Source organism: Calliopsis andreniformis, chromosome 3 (genome assembly GCF_051401765.1).
Source record: "Calliopsis andreniformis isolate RMS-2024a chromosome 3, iyCalAndr_principal, whole genome shotgun sequence".
Taxonomy (NCBI): domain Eukaryota; kingdom Metazoa; phylum Arthropoda; class Insecta; order Hymenoptera; family Andrenidae; genus Calliopsis; species Calliopsis andreniformis.
Window position 1 is genome coordinate 27,267,735 of NC_135064.1, and position 22,975 is coordinate 27,290,709.

General features: G+C 43.1%; 1 protein-coding gene across 3 annotated transcripts in view; it reads right to left on the minus strand.

Annotated features, from left to right (window-relative positions):
• Positions 1-5,619: 5,619 nt before the first annotated feature.
• The window catches only part of Ten-a (Teneurin-a transmembrane protein), a 546,410-nt gene continuing 529,054 nt past the window's right edge, over positions 5,620-22,975 (minus strand). For 2 of the 3 annotated variants that reach the window (XM_076375326.1, XM_076375329.1), the window contains 10 exons: positions 14,503-14,622; positions 12,474-12,658; positions 11,849-12,000; positions 11,042-11,700; positions 10,694-10,929; positions 9,399-10,498; positions 9,042-9,264; positions 6,968-8,958; positions 6,713-6,896; positions 5,620-6,581 (listed from right to left, as the gene is read on the minus strand). In XM_076375326.1, coding sequence (XP_076231441.1) covers positions 5,620-6,581; positions 6,713-6,896; positions 6,968-8,958; positions 9,042-9,264; positions 9,399-10,498; positions 10,694-10,929; positions 11,042-11,700; positions 11,849-12,000; positions 12,474-12,658; positions 14,503-14,622 — 5,812 coding nt within the window. The remainder of the gene's footprint in view (positions 6,582-6,712; positions 6,897-6,967; positions 8,959-9,041; positions 9,265-9,398; positions 10,499-10,693; positions 10,930-11,041; positions 11,701-11,848; positions 12,001-12,473; positions 12,659-14,502; positions 14,623-22,975) is intronic. The other variant, XM_076375328.1, reaches the window with a different exon arrangement.

The window sequence follows — 22,975 nt, forward strand, 5'->3', positions numbered from 1 at the left end:
TCTGCATCCTTGGCAGGACCAGACTCCATCAAGTTGAAAACTAAAACTGCACTCATCAACTGTTCGATAGAACGAGGACGAAGGTGAACGAGGATCAAATGTGAGAATGAGAGAACTCGCCGTTGAAACGTTTTCCCGCTTTTTATTATCATATATAGATCATATATTTTTTGAAAACACTTAATATATTGTACTTATGATAGTAATATTGTAATGTTCTGGACATGCTGGTTGGATCTCGTGACACTCAATTCGAATGATCGGCTCCACACGGATCTCATCGAAGATAGGGGAAAAATACAGTTATAAAAATTATCTTTGATGACCATCGTTCGCTTTCATCCTCAAAGGGGTGCTCGAGTGAGGCTAGATTCACGGAATCGATACCAGGGGGCAGAGTACGACGAAACGGTCTGGTACGCCTCTTGAATCACCTTTCATTGCGAGACGTACTATCAATAACATAACAATTCGTCGATCGAAATACGGATCTGTCTTTATCTCTCCCATCATCGGACAGGTACAAGAACTTATGCTTGCACCCGTTCCGCCATCAATTCATTAACTAAAATCGTCTTTTTCGCATCTTTACCATTTTATACATATACATTGGGTTGGTCCTTATTTTTCGATCTCCAAATTTTTTCGGTTTCACCCCCTAAAATGATTTGTATATGAGATTTTGCCAATAAAACTTTAGGGCCCCAGAGTACGTTTTCTCTTTATCCGATCTTATTTTTTTTAACGAATTCAAACTATTTTAGAGGAAGAAAGTAAAAAGAATTCGGCAAAATTTGTATCGCTATTTACATGGTGTTCAATAACAGGTGTCAGAAATTTTAAGGGGTGACTCTAACCGCTAAAATAAGATAATAATTAAAAATGGCGAAATTGTGTGTGAAACTTTGTTTCCGAATTATTATTAAAATGTACTTAAAAGGCGTTTTAAATGTGTCTAACTTCGAGTTCATTCCACTGCCTGTGTGCATTAATAAAGTCAGACGCAGTGAGGCCAGTAGAATAAGGCAAATCAGACACATTTCATGCATATTCCAAACACATTTTCAACAATAATTATCAATTCAGCCACAAAACCTCAAACGCAATTTTGTCATTTTTAGAAATTCGTTGAATCATCATTTAAAATTTTTAACATCCGTTGTTGAACACCCTGTATAGCTAAGGACCACCCTAGTACACATATACACCTGCGCGCACGTCTCATTGTGTTTCGTGCGATGTGTCGTGACGACGCATACAGTATACACACTGATGATTGTGTAGGGGATGAAGGTTTGGGCGCATCTCAGGCAGGTGTTCTCCATCCAATTACAGATATATATATTATATCATAGCAAACATCGTGACTATTTACAATAAATACAGTCGATTAGATTATATATATATATATATATAAATAAAATATATCGTATCGTTAGTTTAGGTTTTACAGCAACACGTGACAGTAAACAATTAGATCAGCGGCGAAGTAGCGTAATTCTACTTAAGGGGTAGTGGTCGTAGTAGCTGCAGCATGACTTCTTACTCCGCATCCATTCGCTCACCCCTTTCTCTCTATCGCTCTCTATTGCACTCTTACGAATATCCCCATTCACACACATCTTTATTATTATTAGTTTCTTTGTATCTCTTTTCTCTTTTTCTCGCAATATATCACTCTCTCGTTCGTTCGTGTGCTCAAAACTTCTGTGCCGTTCCAGATCTCTTCGCTTTGCGGAAATTCGAGTATTCCCACCACCGTGGTCCGACGGATTTCACCCCTTTTCCGACCCATAAATCCATCTCTCCCGGTTCTTTAGTAATAATTAATACAATCGTAGCAATGATAATAATTAATAATCGTTCATTTTACTCCTTCGAACTTCCTCTACCCCGTTAATTCCAGAAGTATTTATAATTATTTATATATTTATTTATATATGTATATATATATTTATATTCATATTTATATTTATATTTGTATATTTAATCGTCGTTCGTCCGCGGTCAAATAATTCCTGGGAGGGTTGAACGCGTAAAAACGGTCACTGCGAAACGAGACGAAACTTCACGGAAGTCAGAGAGCGAATTCCCACTCGTTCTCGTTCACTCTTCCTGTTTCGCTTGTTTATCTCTTTCATTTTTTTGTTTGCTTCTACAGTGTAATTAGAACTCGAAGAGAATAAGCTTGGGACTGTTTTCGCGACCCTGCACGGTTATCGTTCATCTTGAACCGTCAATTGCTCAAGACGACCACTAATCTCTCTCCTTTTTAATAATTTGACACTCGATACGTTTTTTTCTTCTCCTTCGTTTAAAAAATAGTCGATTCTTTGAACGCCATCGCCGATTCGATACGAATAATCGTTATTATTATACGGGTTCACGGATACGAATGAGTGAGGGTGATGGGGTGGATGAGGGTGAGAGGGGGCAGTGTAGTCGGGGCAGTGTAGGAGACAGAGTGTTTCGAAGCTGTCCGTTCGATCACCAAACGATCTTGAGGTCCGTCGTCGCGACGATACGTGTTTCTTTCGCCCCCTAATTTGTGTATTGGCAGCTTCAAATTTTTTCCCCTTTTTTTCGTCCGGAAAGAAAGATGGGGGCGAAAGAGTGAACGCCCGCCTCTTTCAGAAGACGTTAATCATAGGTGCACGCGAGTTTACGTAATATTTCTATATGTATATAAAAAAAAGTCCGCCTTCGACCTCGTTTGGACCGCAGTTTGGAGAATTGGTGTGCGCAGCTCTAAACACTCGAGGAGTTCGAGTCAAAAATACTTTACGAAGCTTTCTTATATATCTTTTTTTCTCTTCTCTTTCTTTATACATATATTTCTTTTCTGTCTATACACTCAGCAAATACGATTTCACGTTTACTCCCTTTATCCGGACGTTGAACGTCGTTCCGACGTCATGTTAATTGTTCTGTAAAATGACGTCATCTAAAGCTGTCGCAAAGTATCCAATATGTCGAGTTATATGGGGGGAATGTGGTGGAAGTACAGATCACAGTTTAATGGACGAATCTATGCTCCCAGATTATTGGGGATTTGTTGAAAAAGTTTGAAAAAAATTGAAAAACCCTAGGTCAAATATTTTTCTATTCAAAATAAATCTGAAAAATTCTTATAGATAATCATTTATAATAAATGAATCGTTTCATCACAAAATCGAGTCCATTCAAATCGCACCACGTTGCTATATTGGCAGAACTACCCCCACTCCACACATATCGAGGCGGGGCAAAGCAGTGCGAGAGTTTACTCAATTTCAAATTCAAGAAATTTTCACAACGAAATAGAAAATTTATCATTGTGAATATTTGTGCAAATTCAAATTATCGTAGATACTAGTGAGCTACTTAAAATTAAATAACTTTACTTTTGGTAAATTTGGATGCTTTTCAGTAACAAAAGATCCACGAACTCTACTTACTGAAATCTCTAGTTCCATTAAATTTAACTGCAATTACTTTTCCAAAATATCTCAATCTATTGGTGCATAGATTCACCTATGAAGTTTGTGAGCTGTACTTTTATTGCAATCCGTATTAACATTCGAATTAAACGCGGGAAAATAACGCGACTGTCCACGTGGGAACATGGGAAGATAGGGAGGGACTGGGTGACGTCTAAGTAAAGGGGATGATGACTCTTACAGTTAATTGGACACAATGAGGGTGAGTGGGATAGCGAGGGCTGCTGCTAAATAATTTCCTTACGCGTACGTATATGGCGTTCCAGTACACAGCGAGAAACGATCGGTTACCGACCAGCGTTTAATTTTGGATATACACACTTAGTTATTTGGTGAAGAAACGATAGTGTAACGTTCCGTTATTCATATCCAGCAAGCACGAATATGCATATTGTGTAATACGTATTAATTACCGACAACGAGCTCGTCCACTTGTTATAATTAAACAGACACAGAGACAGACCTCTGCCCAACCTGTCATTCTCGCGGAAAATCGTTTTTTTTTTTTTTTAATTTTTTTTTTCTTATCTCTTCTATCGGATCCTCGAGTTACGATAGAAAACTTCCCTTAACCGAACGATTCGTATCGACACATAGAGACATCCTCGAGGGAGTGGACGCTAGCGCTAAAGGGGTAGCGGGGGTAGGACACATCCATCAGTTAAAAATACCTTAGTCACGCTATTTAGTGTGTTCCTCTAACTAGTCACGTTCGTTACTGTCGCACCGATTCTCCTCTCACACTTGAGAAAGCACCACTTTATAGTACACCTTAAAGTCTTCTCTTCTCCATCGATAAATTCGGGAAAAATCGTATTCGAAGCGCATTTGGTCGCTTTCTTCGATCCTTTTCTCTTCTTCAGCACTACCAACATTGATTGGACGCTAATCGACCCTTTTTTTCATTTTCCTTCCGCTTCTGTAGCGCCATTCATTGTTGAGACACGCACTTGCATCATTCTTCCTCCTCCATCTGCGACTTTGTTAGCGTACCTATCGTATTTGGGAATCGAATCGTCTGTCGATTCTCCCTTTCAGTCACCTAAGTACGACTAAGACATCGCATTGGGTTGGAAAGAACATAGTGAGGTACTCGAGTCGCTCTAAAATGGTGAATAAACGGATGCTCTAAAGGGCGCCACTTTCTGCTGATTCGCAGAACTGGAGGAACCGCAAAAGATTAACCACGTGGATCCTTATTGTTCTATACAGAATATTAAGACCAAGATTCGGGACTTATTAGTGGAGCTCACGGAAGAATGCTTGAACATAGATTAAGAATTCAATTTTCTTAGAAGTAGAAGTAGTTTTTAATTTACCTACGTTTATCAAGCACTTTTCATTAGTTCAGTGAGTCCTCTCTGTTTTATAAGTCCTGTGCCTTTTTAGTACCCTGTATAGTATCAGAAAATTCCATAGAATATGACTCTAAGTCCTTGACTCCCTACTCGAGTGGACTATTTTCAACTCTTCCTCAATCAAAAGCCTCACTAAATTTCTATGACCCACAATTTGTCGACGATCGCGTCACTCTTCCTTACGCTACTGGAAAAAGTTTATACGTCAATGTAAAGCTATATATTGACTAGTTTCTCTCACTCGATTCGCCTCAACAACGAATGGCCTGCCGTCCAGAAATCTTCGTCGTCCTTCACTGCTCCTCAATCCTATAGACCTCTCAGAATCCCTTTTCCAAAATTCGATATTGTTCGTTGGGACTGTTCTATCCCACGACGAGGAACATTAAGTTTCCTAGATTCTCCTTCTCTCACCCTAGCTTTCTCCTAGGACGACGGACAAGTACGTTGCTCAAAATCGGCGATCCACAGTTTTCTTCGCGAACCGTTGATCTATAGTTCTCCTTCCCACAAACCGGTGATCCACGTAATAATCCACACCATTCGAACCCTTACACACTACACCCTATCACGTAGGTACAATATAATCATATAACGTTAATGTTTTTGGCATCTTCGAAATACACAAATAGACTTTGGTATAAAACTTTTTGATAGTGTTCAGTACGTTCGCTCGTTCTCTCTCGTCGATCCGACCCTCTCTTACGCTCGAAAATTCCTCTTTACTTCGCAATTATTGGACAGTTCTCTCCAGGAGAGATGAGGACTCGCTGGAATGCTATCTAGCAGATTTTGTCCAACCACCAGAGCTTACAGGTAGGGGCACCTCTCCTTCTGCGTCTTTTCTTACTGGATGGATCGACAGCTTTCTTCACGAACCGGATGTTGTACGGATCCTCAGCTAACTCTGGATATAATTGGGCGTCGTGGATATATTCACCCTCGTAGTTGGATGCCGAGCCAGACTTCAGGATCTCGTCCTGTTCGGCCACTATCCATTCGATGGTCGTTGGTGTGTTGGCCTTCAGGGCCTCGCGTTCTCTATGCCAGGCCTTGCGAATGGCAGTCGCTTTCGCGTGATGGAGCAGTCTTTGTTTCTCTTTCTCAGCGGTGGTGCCGTACCTCAAGTTCACCACGTAGCTGGCACCATGGATCTTCACGTCGATTAGAGAGCTACCGCCACTTCCGTTCTCGCTCTCGTGGGACGTTGTGTTCACCTGGCCGCCAAGACGCTTTAATTGACCTCGGTCCTCGTTGGCCCGCCAGGTCTCCTCTTTCACGAAGTAGAACGCGTCCTGCTGGGCGCTGTGCACTACGAACGTGAACGGCAGGAAGTAGGAACGATTGAACACCGATGTGAACACGTCTCCGTAGATGGCGTTTGCAGTCGGGACGCTGGAGACGACTGCCTGGCCGTCGGCTGTCCTGGACACTAGGATACCTTTGCCGAATGGAGGGTCAGAGGCTGCACCCAGGCGACTGGGTATCAGCTCGCTGGTGTCCTTCTTTAGGGCTGAACGAGGGGGCGCTGATAAGCTGACCGCGTCACCTGAGTGTCTTTGAGCGATGTGGGCCAGGAAGCCTGATTGTACGCCTAGGTTCCTAGTTCTCTTCTTCTTGCCGAAGATAGAGGTGCTTGGGCCGAGGACTGGTGGAGCTAGGCTATCTGGCAGTTCGTTGGGGAATAGTTGAGGTGCGAGGCTCTTGAGGTCGTAACCCAGGTGAGAGAGCCATGATATGTGATCTGAAAGATGGATTTGGATTGGGTTATGTATGTGTTTTAATTGCTTCAAGAAATACAAATGTATACGTTTAGATTCCTGTACAGATATGATACTCAAGCTCCAACGAGCGAGTAAATTATATATAATTTACCTGTTGGTTGACTCGGTCGATCTGTGTGTCGGGCGTCCATAGGATCGTTTCCATTGAATCTATACAGATTCAAATGCGTGGGAGTGTCCACTCTGTCTAAAACATTCTCCCACAAAGGAGACATCCACAGTCCAATCAGTGGATCATACACCTTGCCATTTGGCATGTGTACCAATGATGTCACCTGAAAATCGATAACATCAATTAGTACCCCTGAACTATTAGCGAAGATTACAGACTCCGTTCCCATCTTACCTGATCTAACAGTCCTCCACAGAAGTCAACAGGAAGATATAAATACGGGTTCGAATCATAAACGATATGTCCATAGGGTGAGCGCATGATTTCCCTGATCCCTTCGCCATATTGACTGAAGATCATGATCGGAGTACCACACTGATCCGTGGCGATATAATACTTGTGTCTATAGACTTGGGCGTAGATAAGGTGTCCTCTGTCATCGTACACCAAGGACATTAGTTTACCGTCCCTTGGGCTATATATCTGGCTTACTTCGTGGGGACGTTTTTGATTGTTATAGAAGAATTGCGTTACGTTTCCATAATTGTCTTTCCTGGTGGCCAAACGGTCCAGGTGATCATAGTAATATCGCACGTCGAAACGGCCACGCTTGGTGGCACGGACTAAAAGTCCTTTAGCGTTATAATTGAACCTTTCCTCTCTGGCATTCTGCACCACTAAGCCCCTGTTGTCGTACTTGTAGAGCCCATCACCGAACTTTACGATTCTATCCATGCTATTGTACTCCATGGGAATTTTGTTCCCTCGATATGTGAGCGACAACATGTTCCCATTGGCATCATACTTGAATCCCCAAGGCTCTTGCGCTTCCACGCCAGTTAGCTGTCCATCACAGTCCCAGGTGTAGTTCTTCACATTAGTGTACGTGTTCACAGCGACATTTCGCGTGTAGGTTCTAGTCTGATTGATGCGACCACGTGAATCGTGGGCAAATTCCATTCTAAAGACCTCCAGTTGGTGGATGGTCAACGTTACCTGAGTCTCCAAAAACCTATCGTCTGTGATTCGAGAGAACAAGGCAGTGCCATCAAACACTGTGGTTTCATTGGCTTGTGGCCTGGCGATCTTGAATTGTCCTATCTGCTCCAACATGCCTGTTCTGGGACTGTAGGCCATGGTATGAGCAGGCAGGGTCTGGCCTCCTATTCTACCTTGTACGTTCACCAGTCTAAAGTTCGAATCATATTCAAATGTGAACTTGGCGTTGCTGAGACCAGTCTTGGCGCCAAAATCTATTCGTTCCTCTACCAGCAACCCAGCGCTGTATTGGTAGTCCCACATATATTCCACGTCCCGTTCAGAGTGTATCACTTCGGAAGGCAGACCACTTTCGGTGTACCTGATCTCAGTCTTCCCATCACCGTGAACCACTTCGGCCAGTTGCCCTGAACTGTGGTACCTGTACACGATACGAGCACCGTCTCCTGGGAACACAGTTTGCAGCAGGTTTCCATCGTGACTGTAGTGCTGGAGATAAGCTCTGGTACTGCCTGGTGGAGTATAGGTTACTCGGAGGAATCCAAGAGAAGCCTGGCAGGAGAACGAGTGTCTGGTCCCTGATGGAAGAATAATATGACGCAGACCTCCATCGTCATCGTACTGCAAAGTAAAGTGTCTATCACTAGCTAGGGTGATGTTAGACAGCATGTTGAAGTCGTTGTAGGTATATCGTTTCGTGCCATTCTGACTGTTCGTCACTTCGGCTAGCTGTCCATGACGATCATAGCCATAGGACTCGTCTGAAGCACCCCATTTCCAGCTCTCTATTCTATTGAACCTGTCATATGTTATGCTGAGATTGTAACCTTGCTCGTGGGGTTGCCAGGTCAAAGGCAGACCAGCTGGATCGAAGGTGACAGTTAAGAGGGGATTCCTGGCTCTGTCGTAGAAAGTTTGACGTCCAAATGCCTGCTCAAATTCCACACCAATTACGCGAGTATCGTTCACCCAGATTTCTCTGTTGAGAGTCTGCTGGAAGTGGCTAACATCGCCCACTAGATTGTATGCAGTTGTCATGGTGTTTGTTAGCTCTCCTAGAGACATCAGTTGGTAGCTCCACATAGGCAACATCTCAGCTTCCACTGGCAATGCAGCTTCCAAGAGAGGATGCTTCGTTGTTGCTGCGCTTAGGACTCTTCCACCACCGGGGAGAAGGACTTCTAGGCTGCTGTTCGTGAAGGCGACTGCTTTCTTGATCTTGGTGCCTGAAAGATAGGTGGAAGATTTATTAGATTACGAAACTGTTTTCAACCTCTGCTAGGAAATGTCTTTATGACATCCAACTCACCATCGGTAATTGTGAGTAACTTAGATCTCTCATTCTTCATTTTAAACTCAACCGTCCTCTGCTTGTCACCCTTGGATAGAGCCTGAAGTGGAGCAAACACTTTCACTATCAAACCTTCATCGTCAGACAGGTCTGAGGAGAGCGTCAGTTTCTCTCCAGTGGGTAAAATGACGTCAGTTACTCGTCCCAAGCCGTCATAATTGTATATGTACGTCTCACCACCCTGAAAGAAGCAAAATGCAGCTTTATTATACAAACTGAAATGTCAGAAACATGTTGCCATATGGTTCATCATTACTTATTCAAATATTAGTAACTTCATGTGATTTCATTTAATATTTAAAATCTTACACTTACCCCTGATCGACTAGTAAGCAGCCCAGTCGAGCCGTCATATCCAAGAGCAATCTCAGCTCTACCCCTCTCAGACAATTTCTCCAAGAACCCAACAGCCGAAATTTTCAACTCCGATTTGTGGTCCTGCGTATTCTCTATAGAACTCACTACACTGCTGTAATCCCTCAGGAATTGAATCTTGTTTCCAGCACTGTCAGTCACAGTCGACAATTTCCCAAAGCTGGTGTTCTTGCTGTATAAGAACGAGTATCTCGTCTTTCCAGATGTCAAGTCTTTCGTAGAGCTATGCTGCCCATAGCGATTAAAGACATAAACCTCGTTGGTCGGTGGGAATGGGATATGGAACTCTCCATTTTCATCGTGATTGGGTAGATAAGGTTGAAGAGCTAAAATATGTAAGCTTCCTTGATCTGCCACATGCAGGACACCGTCAGGAGAAACGGCCAAGGCAGAGATAGCAGTAAACTTGGCGTTGGAGGACAATAAAGTCTCAGTACTGCTAGTATCATCAGTGCATGCGCAACTCTCTAGCTCTTTAGTACTTGGAGTAGTATTATTGCACTCGCATTGACCACGCAGACGTTCCTGCTGTTGCCCAGCAAAGTGAGACATCTTTCCAGAGCTGTCCACGATCCTAATAGAGTTCACCTTATGGGAATCGCTCTCTGCTATGTACAGCTCGCCAGTTGGACTGAAGCCAACCGCCAAGACCGAGCCTAGGACCTCGTCAGACTTCTTCGGGTTAGTGGTGGTCGATGAATTTACATTAGCTAGATCCCCATCGTTGTTGCCATTGGTGTTGCTAGTGCAGTGCAGAGGCGTGCCAGCGACCACGCGCACTTTTAGATCGCTCGTGAGCTTCAGGACCAGCCTATCATCGATGAAGTGCAGGGAGCCATCTAGAGGACTCAGAGTTAATCCTGTGGGCCATTGTAGCTGAGCTTGGTGGGCTGGTATGGCGCCAACGCATGGAGCTGGCGACCAGTGGTTGTGGTGACCGTGATGTCCCACCAAGGTGTGGATGATACCGTGGGGATCTACTGCTCGGATGTTCCTGCCGTCCGCGATGTACATGGTCTTGTCGGCCGCGATGGCGATTCCTGGTTAAGTGCAAGGGGGTGTGGTGGGTTAGCTAATTCAGTAACTTGTTAACATGTTCACGCGATCATGTTACGTGTGATGCATGGTACTTATTCTATTTTTATTTCATGGGGGTGGCATGTGAGAGGGAAAACTGCTTAGGATGGATGAATTTTAAATAAAAGGTAAGATGCTTGTAAAAAGGGATTCTCTACCTTTTGGATGTGCTAATTTAGCACGAATAGCAGGCCCTTCGTCTCCGCAGTGGCTCTCATCACCAGGAATGCACCTTTCACCGCTTCCTACAACAGGTTCGATGTTGATGCTGGGATTCTCTACATCCTCTAATGTCAAAGCTTTCAGGATTTGGTGTTTCTCAGGGTCACTGATGTAGAGATGGCCATCGGCGGGTGAGACGCATAGATAGTACTTGTAAGACACTTGAGTCGCACTAAAGATACAAATAATAATCATTAGAAAAAAGTTTCACAGCATTAATACAAAATAAACCATTTAACATGACCATTTTAATTATTTTCAATATTAGTAAATCTTCTCATTACCTTAAAATAAGAACAGTGTAGACATTTCCTTCCGGCGTGATCCTACGAACCAGATTGAAGTCACCCACATAAATACTTCCATCGGGACCACTAGTGAGAGCCACAGGAGTCAACAATCTAGCATCCTTGGCGAGACCATCGCATTTCTCGCAGACCAGGTTCCTCTGCAGCCCAGTGCCCATTACCACCTTGACGGTGCGTGGGTACTGTTTGAAGTGCAGAGTGGTACCATCCCCTTTCTGTAGGATACCCTCGTGGAAATTGTAGTGGTGGTGGATGTCGAGTCCCCAGCCCCCGATATCCGAAATATCCACGTCGAATCCTTGCAGAGTAGCCGTTTGGGTCTCCCATATTACCGAGGGGCAAGTGGAGTGCTGATAGCCGATCAAGATTTTGGCCTGGGCCACGCCGTACACCTTCTGCTTGTAAACGTTACGTTTATTCCAGGCGAAGGTGTGAGTCAAGTTAGGGTCTGCTTCGTAGGTCTTGGCGTGAAGGGAGCCCTCGATCTCCACGTGCACATGCACGTGTGTCAGCGACTTGGGAATGAAGGGGCCAGTCAGCTGCATCCTCACGGTGGACAGGTAGCCAGCAGCTTGGCTGCTCTGGTACATCAAATGGAGGTTCGAACCCGGAATAGCGATGCTCTCTTGGACGATCTGCGAAGAAGGGTGAAACATTCGCTTGGAAATCATTACTTTAATCCAGTGGTCTATGAGAATTTTAAATCCCTTCGAAAGGGTCACCGCGACTTAGACTCGTGATGCATAATAGTTCGAGGAAGTCTGGAGGCAAGTGTCTGTTTACCTGGCTTTCGGCGAACACCAAACTCTTGCCAGGCAACCCGCCCACTTTCTCGGGCATCCAAGTACTGACGATGATCGGTCGCAGCAGCTCGTGGTCGTGCTCCAGACATGGACCATGCTCACTAAAGAGTCCCATCGATATCCCTGGGAAGCCTATTATGTTGTATGCCATAAATGGTGAGGAAGTTAAAAACAAAAAGACACTTAAGGACGGAACAAAGACGGCACACACGTTCATCGACAGCTGGATGACTGTTGCGTACAGCGTTGATGTGAGATGATAGAAGATTGATAACAAAAAGAGAAGGAAGAACAAAGAGGACAAAAAAGTGTGAAGAAACTGTCTTGAAAAACTTTGTTGCAAGTTGTGTTAAATAATCCATAATCTATTATCTAATAAAATGCACTTGTGCTAAAGAATTTTTTATGGAAGATACTCCACTCAATAAAAATAATAACAGAAGAACATCACACTGAGTATTCACATTCGTTTTTAACATAAGTACCATAGCTTCGAAAGCACAACACCGTTATGTTCGTTGGTAACAGGTCGATTACGTAACGCGCTATAAACGCGAGAAAAAAGGGGTGAAAATAAGGAAATAATATGGGCGTTTGGCGCTTACCAACAGCTGGACTCGGGGGCTCGTGAGATTTATGGGGCTCGCCTTCCTTGTTAAGAGTCATCACCACGGGCGGTAGAACTACTATTTGATTCCATGGCACGAACACGGTCTTCGTAAGGGGTTTGAAGGGGCTGCGTTGGAACTGAAGCGTCACTGCACCGCCGCCGTTCACCAGCACGTCAAACCTGATCGAGGCACGTAAATGCGTTTCAAACTGTATTCGCTTCCGGTATTAGATTCGGGGGCGGACGGTCGATCGATAGGGAATACATGAGTTTGCTCCTCCAAGGGGTTGTTTTCGATAATCGAGGGAAGATAGTCAGGGCAAACTTAGGAACTATTTCTTATCTTACGATTGCCTTGAGGATCCCGATAAATTTAAGATAGATATTTCATAGTTGGTTGACGTCTACGGTGTTTTTTCGTTATAGATTCATGACTCACTGATGGTTACTGGGTGAAGACGGATTTTTGAGGTCAATTTATATAGAGTGAGGCTAAAATAACTGACCCCCATTTTGATAGTGTATTCTACTCTTGCTACGGATGAACTAAAGTTATACAAGATAGGTGCAAAAGATCAAATTTCATAAGAATTACTACTTCGAAATTAAATTTCATTTTCTGAATCTATTTTCAATTCTGTAATAACTACTTTTCTGAACAAACAGTATAGAAAGTTTGTGTTGCTTTCACTCTCGAAAACCTTTCCTCCGCAATCAGAAAGCCAAGAAATACCATTATCCTGAAAATTAGAATTTCCCAAAGTTTTCATAAATCTAAGTAACGTCTTTCCTCGAAATACCCTTTTTACCTCAGCAACATCCACATCCCTTAATCTCCCCCATCCAAAAGACGCAACCAGGGGTACCAAAACAACTCGCGCATTCGTAACTTCCGGCTGGCGCGTCGCAAATCGGATTTGAAAGTCGAGGCAGCGGAACACGGGGCGGAAATGGTCCGATTCCGCGGCGGGGGATTTAACGTAAGCCGCGTATACGAGGTGCTCGCAATCAGCCAGCGACAAATATTCGCGTTTCACCGTATTTATCAGCAGAGTCTGTGCAATAACTGCCAATCTATCCCGGGGGTTTCGGTGTATTCATTAAAGCGAAATAGAGGCGGCTGAATACAACGCTTTCCGGCGGCGGGCCAACCTTCCTCGAGGATTACGCGACGCTCGTGTGAGTCTATGAGCGTGTTGCATTCGTCGAGGGCGACGTTTCGGCCAGCTCGCAAGGATTTCGATTCCGGCTGTGATCCCTCGTTCGCAGTTTCAACGTATTACCAGGAAAATTTCGCTAGTCGATCGACGGGACCGCGGGGTCAGACTAATCACGCATGTTTGCACGGAGTAATTAGGAAGCTTTCGACATCATTAGCTTGGGCTTTGATGTGGTTTACGGGGCCAACTCCTCCGACTCCCTGTTTCAGGATTATCCTCGCCAGGATTACTATATATATGTATATGTATATATATAGATATGTATGTATGTGTTTGTGTATGTGTACGTGTACACATACGTATCTATGCATGGATGACTGTTTGATAGAGGTGTTTCAACGTCTCGCTCCTGCTCCCTTCATTACAATGTAGCCTTGATCCTATTACGAAGGACGTCCAGGCCGACGTACGAGCGGCGCCCATCGTCGCGTGCAAACACTAATGTCACGCATACGTTTGACGCGATACGGGATAGAAGGCTACCATAAAGTGACTGTGTAACCATCTGTCCTTTTCGTTTCCCGACTGTCTGATTACATGCGCAAAGTGGGACCGCGATGGTTTCGTAATCTGGATCCCTGGCTGAGGGATTTCTGGCGAATGGTTGCTTTGAGGTGGAAGAGTATTTCTGTACTAGTTGCTGGATGTTATGATTTTATTGTCTTAAGCCTTTTTGGGGTGGTATAGTATAACCTGCATTAGAGCTACCCATTGATATGAAACTTTTGGTCAGCAATGTATCTTCCTCTTAAATACTAACTTACAATAATTAAATGTAAAATATGTAAAAAGTTGAGCACTTACCATCCATCAGCCCTGGTTAGCGTGAATCCAAACCGAGGCTCCCCATCCACGGCGACTCTGAGGCCTACTATTCCGATTCCTTGTTCGGTTACAACTTGTCCTCGCATCACCGCTACTCGACTGTTACAAATCAAAGATATATCGTGGCCTCTATAAGTCGGACCGTGTCGTTGACCCGTTGTACCGCGAAACGCTGATAACTTTTCCAGTTGTTCGATCCAATAAAAGAAAAATAAAATTCAACAAAAAATACGATCAAATGTCCCCAGAAAAAGACACTTTTCCCTCCTCTATTAAAATAAATCTGGATAAAACGATTTTGGCAAGCAATCGACACAATTATCGAATCAATTCGACTCTAGAGGATTCCACGATCCCACCCCGTGTCTCTAGCCGACGCTTTCGTAAGGCACAGACGGCGAACAATCGATTCCATCTGTCGGATCAGCTTCCGCGGTCAACGGTTCAATGCGATCCAATATTCTCGCCTGGCTGCCAATACGATCCGCGCGACTCCGCTCGAACACGCGTTGGCCCGCGTTAGCGAACCACCCGAGGCTAATGCGCCTCTCTCTCGAATCTGGCAAGCGATACAAATTGATTTTACGAACGAGGAGCAGTGCTCCCGCTATTCTCTACACCCTCCCCTCGCTTTGGAAACGGGCGAATACGTTGGGCGAGTATCGGCAGCGACGCGGGAACATATTTGTGTTTTTTTTTTCGTTCATTCACTGTATTTTTTTGGCTTGTTGTTTTTTTGCATTTCAATTGTTTGCAAGGGGTTTGATGGTTGTATCAGGGTGTTCTTTCGAGCAAACTGTCTTTTGAAGGGCTGGGTGGAAGAAAAAGAAGATCATTCGGCAGAACAGAACAATTTCGTCCCGGGGCAGGTGAAATAAAGGGCAAGGGGCGGGGGCGGGGGTTGATACTTTCGTGAAAGAACGCATGCATATATATATATATAATATTGTGTGATAGATATACGTGATAAAGGCAATGAAAACAGTACATATATGAATAATTTAAAATTTGGATTCTTTCTTGTGACTATGATTTATATATATATATATTAAATTTGACAAAGCTGAATATTTTAAGCGATATTCTGTGTAGTGCTGAATATAATGAAATCGATGTAGGTAAGATAAATATAATGATAATTGAATGTATATAGAGAGAATATGAGGTGTATCGGACGCATAATTACGCAGCCTGTTCTGCTTTGTTGATTTTCTTTTTTGTTTTTAAAGAACGTGTATGGATGAGAAAATATAAAAAGCGATTATTGATTGCTTGTAACTGAAGGTGTAAACTACTAAAGCTAAAAAAACGAAGTCACCTATATCCATGTTTACAGGCTTCCATTTTCTTTGCGAAGGTTCAATTATTAGAATTTCCAGACTTAATTTTCTTTCATGATATAAATATAGTATGAATATTATAATATGAATAATAATAAATGGAATGTGTGAGTACTATTATCTGAATTATATATTAGTATTCTGGTTGAGTTTCTTTTCTAATGGTGAATATGAACAAGCACCGCTAAAAGAATCACAACAGAACTTTGTTATGCTAGAATTCTGCAGAATAATTTCCTGTTGCATTTGCATTTTACTTTCAAATTAACATCGCTGACAAAATTATTTTTGGCCAGTGTTATCTGTTTTTGCATTTAACAGAACACAGTTAGTCATCTTTGTAAAGAGAGATGCTTAATCCTTCGTAGACAAACATATTTTTCACATGTCGCAGAGCCTAATTTTTGTACTATTCTAGACTTGCAAAATATCTGAAAAGATTCTAGGATGCTTATCAAAGTCTAACAAAAGTCTAGGAAATATACAATGTTGCTAAACTCCTTAAGGAGGGTTAAAGGTCACATCAGAGACTTCAAAAAGATTGAATCATTTTTCCTCAAGCTGTCACAAACTAATTTTCCTCAATTGATTCACGAAATTATCGCACGACAGGCTGCGCAGGATGCGTGCGGTACGCAAAAATATATGTTCAATCAATTCCTAAAGGATTGCGTATGGGGCATGATTCGTTCTTGGAGGATCGCACTTTCCCCCGACTCAGAGGCCACAGCAACTCGTCTGAAATCGTGATAACGTGAATTGGAAGGCAACCGCGGACTTCCGTGCCACCGTTTCGGTGACTTGGGGATCAAACATGCCTTTGGTGTGATCCTCCAAGTACGAGCACAGAGCAAGGTGGCAGGCACAGTCGTCACTACTTTGGTAAAGTCCAAAAAACCATAGTGTATGGTAATACTAATAATAATAAAAAAAAATCTAGAAACAAGAGAACGCAAAAGTGAACTGAAAATCGTGAAAGAAATGAGAACGGAAAAGAGAGAACGGATGCGTTCACATGAGCTCTCGAATTCAGACACCGAGTTAATCTTGAAGGCAACAAACACCGAGAAATCTATGTCTACGGTGTTGGCCAAGGGAAAGTTTCAAATCTGAGCGAAAGTAAGATACAGAGTTTCAGAGGAATGAAATACATTCCACAGTTTCTGTAGAGGATCCCTCTCGAGTCTAAAGCGCATCGGTGGTACCAAGTAGTATAGCACTGAAATTATTCATACATTCTTTTGTCATGTAAAAATACTAATTTCAAACTTTCTCTTGGCCACCACGTACAGTGACTCACAGATTTATTCATACAAATTCAAGATTATTTACATTCCCATCAGAACCATCTTTGCCTCCCATATTCATCTACTCCACTAGTTTCCCTAATCCCAATCAAAATCCCTAGGCGTATGAGTATATCTATCCGCGAGTCTGTGAGTCACCAGAAATCGAACGATGGAAAAATGAAGAAACTGAAAAAAGAGAACGAACGGTGTCTCGTCGAGAAAGAGAGAGAGATCGCGCGATACTCGAACGACGCAAATATGCCGATTTCTGTCTCTCTGTTATTTTCGTATCTCCTCCCGATTTTCGAACGTATCTCGTGCCTTCTTTTCTCTTTCTTTTTCCTCCCTTCAGAGACTATCTCCTCTTTCTGCCATCTCTTTCTTCTTGTTCTCAATCTCTTACGCTTTTCTTTTCGTCGTTTCGGTTACCATCCCCGCGACGCGAGCACAAAATCTCGGTGGCGTCGGTCGCGCGAGGGTTGCGGACGACGGATACATACGAACACGCGCGTGTGGCCGATCGGAGCGTATCGATCATCTCAAAAAGAGGGCTTCATTTTTTCTTTCTTTCTTTTTTTTTTTTTTTTTTTTTTTGGTCCGTGTTCTTTTGGTATCATGGTTAGATTTTCGGTGGGCAGATAGCACGGATCGGTTCAAGACAGACACAGGGCGTTGGTGTACGGGGGGTTGTTGGCACATTGTAGACAGGTGATAACAGACGTAGACAAGGGACAAGGAGGGATTGGTCCTTCGGGGTGTTTCCATCATCGTATGTGTAGAATGAAAGCCGTGTTCCACGGTTGCTTCCGGTTTCGTGATCATTGCCGATCCGTCGGTCGAACCCCGAGAAATACCGAATGGAATGAAACGATCGGCGGTGACGGAAACGTGACGAACGTCCAGGTTCATCGTTTCCCGACATACACTTTGGCTTCTCTTTTATCGTGTGCACGCAGACTCGTTTTTTGCTTAATCGCGTTGCCTCGATGCAACTGACGGAAAGGAACAATCGAGAAAAGAAAAAAGTATGGGAACGCAAAGAGAGTCTTTTGGACGCAACAGGCGCGCAATCGGATCAGCGTTCGGTGTCAGATACATAATGCTAAGAGGATAGATTGAGGGGGTGGGTTTCGGGCGGCAACAACGTTCGCTAGAGACAAAATTCAGAGACAAGGGTTCACGTACATAAAAAAGTGCAAGCCTTGGGCAACACAAAAACAACACAAGACCAGGGTGAATATGGTATTGTACATAACATGTATATATATGTATGTATATATATATATATATATGTTCTGTAAGTACACAAGATTCTCAAACATACTATTGCCGTTTTACAGGGTGAGGGGAGACGTAGCCAATAAGTTAGCGCTAACAAGGACAAGAAGACAATACATGAATAGAAATGATAATTAGGGGGGATGATGGCGGCGGGGAGAGACAACAATCCGACGACATGTCACAAGAATAACACAGAGACAATTCGTACGATCGTAGTTTTAATGGGCGTGAAGGAGCGCCATGGCTGACGGAAGTTGCGGTTCCTATTATCAAATTCCACTTCAAAATTTCCATTTGAACATGAAGCGAAGTTTCCAAGTTCATTTTTAAATATTAATAGAGATCCTGAATTAACAGAGAAGCAGAGAAACTTCTGAATTACTCCACTTTAAATTTCTTCAAAATTCAATTCAATAGAACTAGATCGTCAAATTTAAGGTCTATATTTTACAAAGAAAATCCTTTCCCGAATTTCCCTTTCTTCTTTTTACAATTCTTCTTATTAAAAGTTTAATTTACAAGATTCGACTGAGTATAGTATAAGAGTTGACCTAAGGTGGAAGCAACTTCCGGTGGGCCATCGCGCCCAAGAACGACAGAAAAACAGACGCAAGTACAGGAAGAAAGAGAGCGAATGAGAGCGATAGACGGAAAGAAAGAGACAAAGATAACAAGAGACAGAAGAAAGGGGGCTAAGGACGAGACGAACAAGCGAAGTAATGTTCGAGACACTGGCGTAAAACAAATTCTTAATTGTTAAACGAATCGGGGAACAGGCTCAGAAAAATGGAGTGGACAAGGTAAACGAAGAATGAAAAAAAAATGAACTAAAAACAGAAACATAGAGGATACAGAGAGAAAGATAGAGACAGACGTTTAAGAAACGCAGGCTAAAGGTAATAACATACGTATACAAATATATAGATAGACAGATACATATACGGGACATACGAAAAAACATGTAAGATGAATGTACGAGCGAAACGAGCAATAGATGGTACTTTGTCTTTCTTTTTTTTTTTTTTTAGTTTTTTTAAATTGTTGTTTGGATAATGAACGATTAGCGAGAGCTTGAGCTGCAACTTACCGCGGTGTAAAGGAACTCCAGAACGTACTACGTGTGGGAAAAACCAACGAGAAGAAAGGGCGTTACCACGGTCACAGAACCCGCTTTGCGGGCAAAAACGGACGCGCGTACGCAGCATTGCGCGAGCAATCGTTTTCCAGACGATTTACGTACATCAATTTTGCATCTTACTGCTGGTAAAGACCGATCAAGATCTGCTGTTCTATCCCCCTGGATCCCTCTGGACCAAAGGTCCCGCGACAAGTGCGGCCAGAGAGGTCTGAAGCGTCCGAGGGTGTCGCTGGCTCCTCGAAGCCAACCACCCTTGCAAAGGCTCCAGACACCTCCGCCGTTTCTTGGTGAAATCGAGTGCTCCTCGCAATGCTCCGCACGCCGTTACAGAAACAATAGACGTAGACACACACTAAATCAAGCGTACCCATCGCACACACATTCTTTGCCCAGCCACACCAACATGAACGCAGTCACCCACAGACTCATCCCAACATAGAGTGGTAATACACGTGACAGACACAAGTTGGAAACTACGCACACACATCATGTATACGGTATACGTATATATACATATCAATATGTATATGATAGTAATATAGAGAGAGAAAGAGAGAGAAAGAGAGAGGGAGAGCGGGCTACTCTCCGATCACTGGGTTTCTGGCAATGCTTCGATATATAGATGGGAGAAAAGTAATGGTCATGGTCCTTTACTTGTCACTAATTAGTCTTGAATAATTTATCTTCAGTATAAAAGGGAAAACTGAAGATTTCAACGCGTTGTTTGTAAGAAGTGTTCTTGTTGAAATTTCTAATATTTAATGGGAAGAAAATGTTTTAATCTAAAATTCAACAGGTTATATGTCTCCGTAAATTAAGCTGCTAAGTGAAATGGTTTCTACAGAGTGTCTCAGGTAAACAGGAAATTTTGAAAACTGTGTTGGTAGTCTAAAATGACTACAATCGTCAAATATTATGTTCTTAAAAATATTTACTTTTCAAAATTTCCCGTTTCCTTAAAACGCACATAAAAACGTCTGATATCTGAATAGCTATAGAATCGCATTCTCTTGAAACAATACTGCTCCTTTACTTGACCAGAGTACGAATCTTCTATAACACTAACTTAATTCAAACTTCATATAATAATATCTAGTTTCGTTCAGTTCCTCATTCCTCAATCTAGCTAATAAAACCCAAAAGACCAGAACTGCTATCTAAATTCTCCAATGAAATCTTACCCAGCATATCCAATAAATTTCGCAAGCACCATGACCATTGCTTCTTTAGCCTCCTGTACATGCTAACGAGCGCTTGTCGTATCGTTTGGAATTCAGCGTCTCATCTCGTCTCGGTAGAGGCGAAGACGGGGCTGAAACGGCAGCGATCCCCCTTATCGCGTTGGTCTAGCTCGATGGGTGTCTCCGACTGACAATGAGAAGGAGATTCCATCGAGCCAGCTTCAATGTCGGGGGACGATCTTCGGAATATTGATTACGGTGTCCGAGCGATCCCGACGCCAGCCTGAATTTCTGATTCACCGGGCCACAAGGATACTTGTATTCCGTCTGTTCGTTCGAGATTCCATTCTGCTGGAGGAAACGTCCTCGCGCTAGTAGACACCGACCGTCTCCTCCAGATAAGAATTCTAGTCTCGAGCGGTCGATCGACGGTGCCCTTTATCGTTACCGAATATTTCTCTCTTGCCACTAGCTCTCTATACTTTAATTTCCCATTCATTTTGGTCCAGTCACTTCGGGCCATCTCGAGCCATCGACTTCCAAGCACGGGATATTTCAATTTGGACCCCTCGAAGGTACTTTTCGTATCTTAGGAGAAGTTCTCTGGAAAGCATTAGGAGCAAGGAGAACTATGTCTCGCGACTAGTGATGGGACCAGACCACTTTAAATCATTTTGACTCCCATTCGATTTCCAAAGAGATATGGAGATTCAAAATAATCCAAAGTGGTTTCAGATCCATCACTTGACACGACATGCCTCGAGACAGGCGTCATCGAGTAGGGGATGAAGACTTCTTTTTTAGAAGTGTGAAGGATCGATAACATACCATTTTACTAAAACCTGGCCATTTTCACTATATTTGGCCACCAACTATACTTTTAGAACTCTTCGAGTAATGCTCGAGGCTCCATGGCTGGCAAAGTGACTGGATTTGATAGAAAGGAGACTTGATAGTGTCCCCTCCGATCGAAGGAAGCGTTCCAGAGGCAAGGGTGCTCGGAAACGGTGATCAATACCGGTGTGAGACGCGAAACAGTGAACAAACACGGGGCAAACAAACTTCTGCGTCCCGCCCTCTCGGCACTCGTCTCTTTCTTCGCACACAGACGGAACTGCACGTCGTATACGTATATGCACAACGTAACACGAGGAGACGAACTCCTGGAAGGACGCGCGAAGGAAAGAAAACCGATGGTAGCGTCGAGAGATTTCAAACTTGTGTCTACCATTTCTAGAAATAACTTTAATGGAGCGATCGAGTCGCGGCGTCGTCCTCTCCTTCGTAAATCCCTCGTTCGTTTGATTCGAATAAGATAGAAGCGTGCCTGAGAGTCTTCAGCGCCGACGTCGCCGGAAGTCGATCGCTCTAGTGCGCTTTATCTATGAATCTCCCTTTGTCTTTCTTTTCTTTTGCTTTTTTTTCTCTTTTTTGGTTGAAAAACTGCTTAAACAAATAACTGGCCGAGACAATTGGTGGTCACAAGAAAAATTTTGGAAAGAACGACACTTTTTCTCAACTATAAACGGTTCACAGAAGGTAAAAAGGTTGATTGGTGATGTTGCGCGCGCGCTCGCTCGGACAGCGCTTGGAATGTCGGTAAAAAGTTTCGCGAACAGTCGGAAAGAACTTAAAAGCGAGTCTCTCGAGCGATTTTCTCCGTGTGCAGACTTTCTCTTTTTTTCTGTTTTCTTTTTCCGTTTTACTTCCTTGCTTTCTTTCGTTTTTCTTTCTCTTTTTTTTTTCGTTACTTTTTTTGGCTACTTGACTTTTCCGGACTTTTTTGTCGTTTAGTTTGTACGTTGAACGGGGAGCCTCTTTTTTCGGTCTTCGGCTGTAGGGTGAATTAATATGGTGATTCTGGTGGTGGCAAGGGTACACACAGAGGATAAACACTAGACAAAATACACGAATCCCCCGAAATGCGCTCGTGGCCGAGGGCCCCACGCGTCCTGAGCAAATCTTCGTCATTGTTGAACAAAGGTCGCTTATTCTATGAATACGGAGCTACGTTTTCGCTCACGGCTCAGTAAAGTATCTAATTATGAGCCACTTTGGCGGAGTTAATTATCTTGTGCCGGGAAAGCACCGAAAATAGTGGAATTGTTAGAATTTTCAAAATCTAATATTAAATAAAGTTAAATATGAATAAAATTCCAGATTTTTAGTACCATTACAATTTTGTAGCTTCAGATAACAAGATTATAAAGTAACTATTACAAT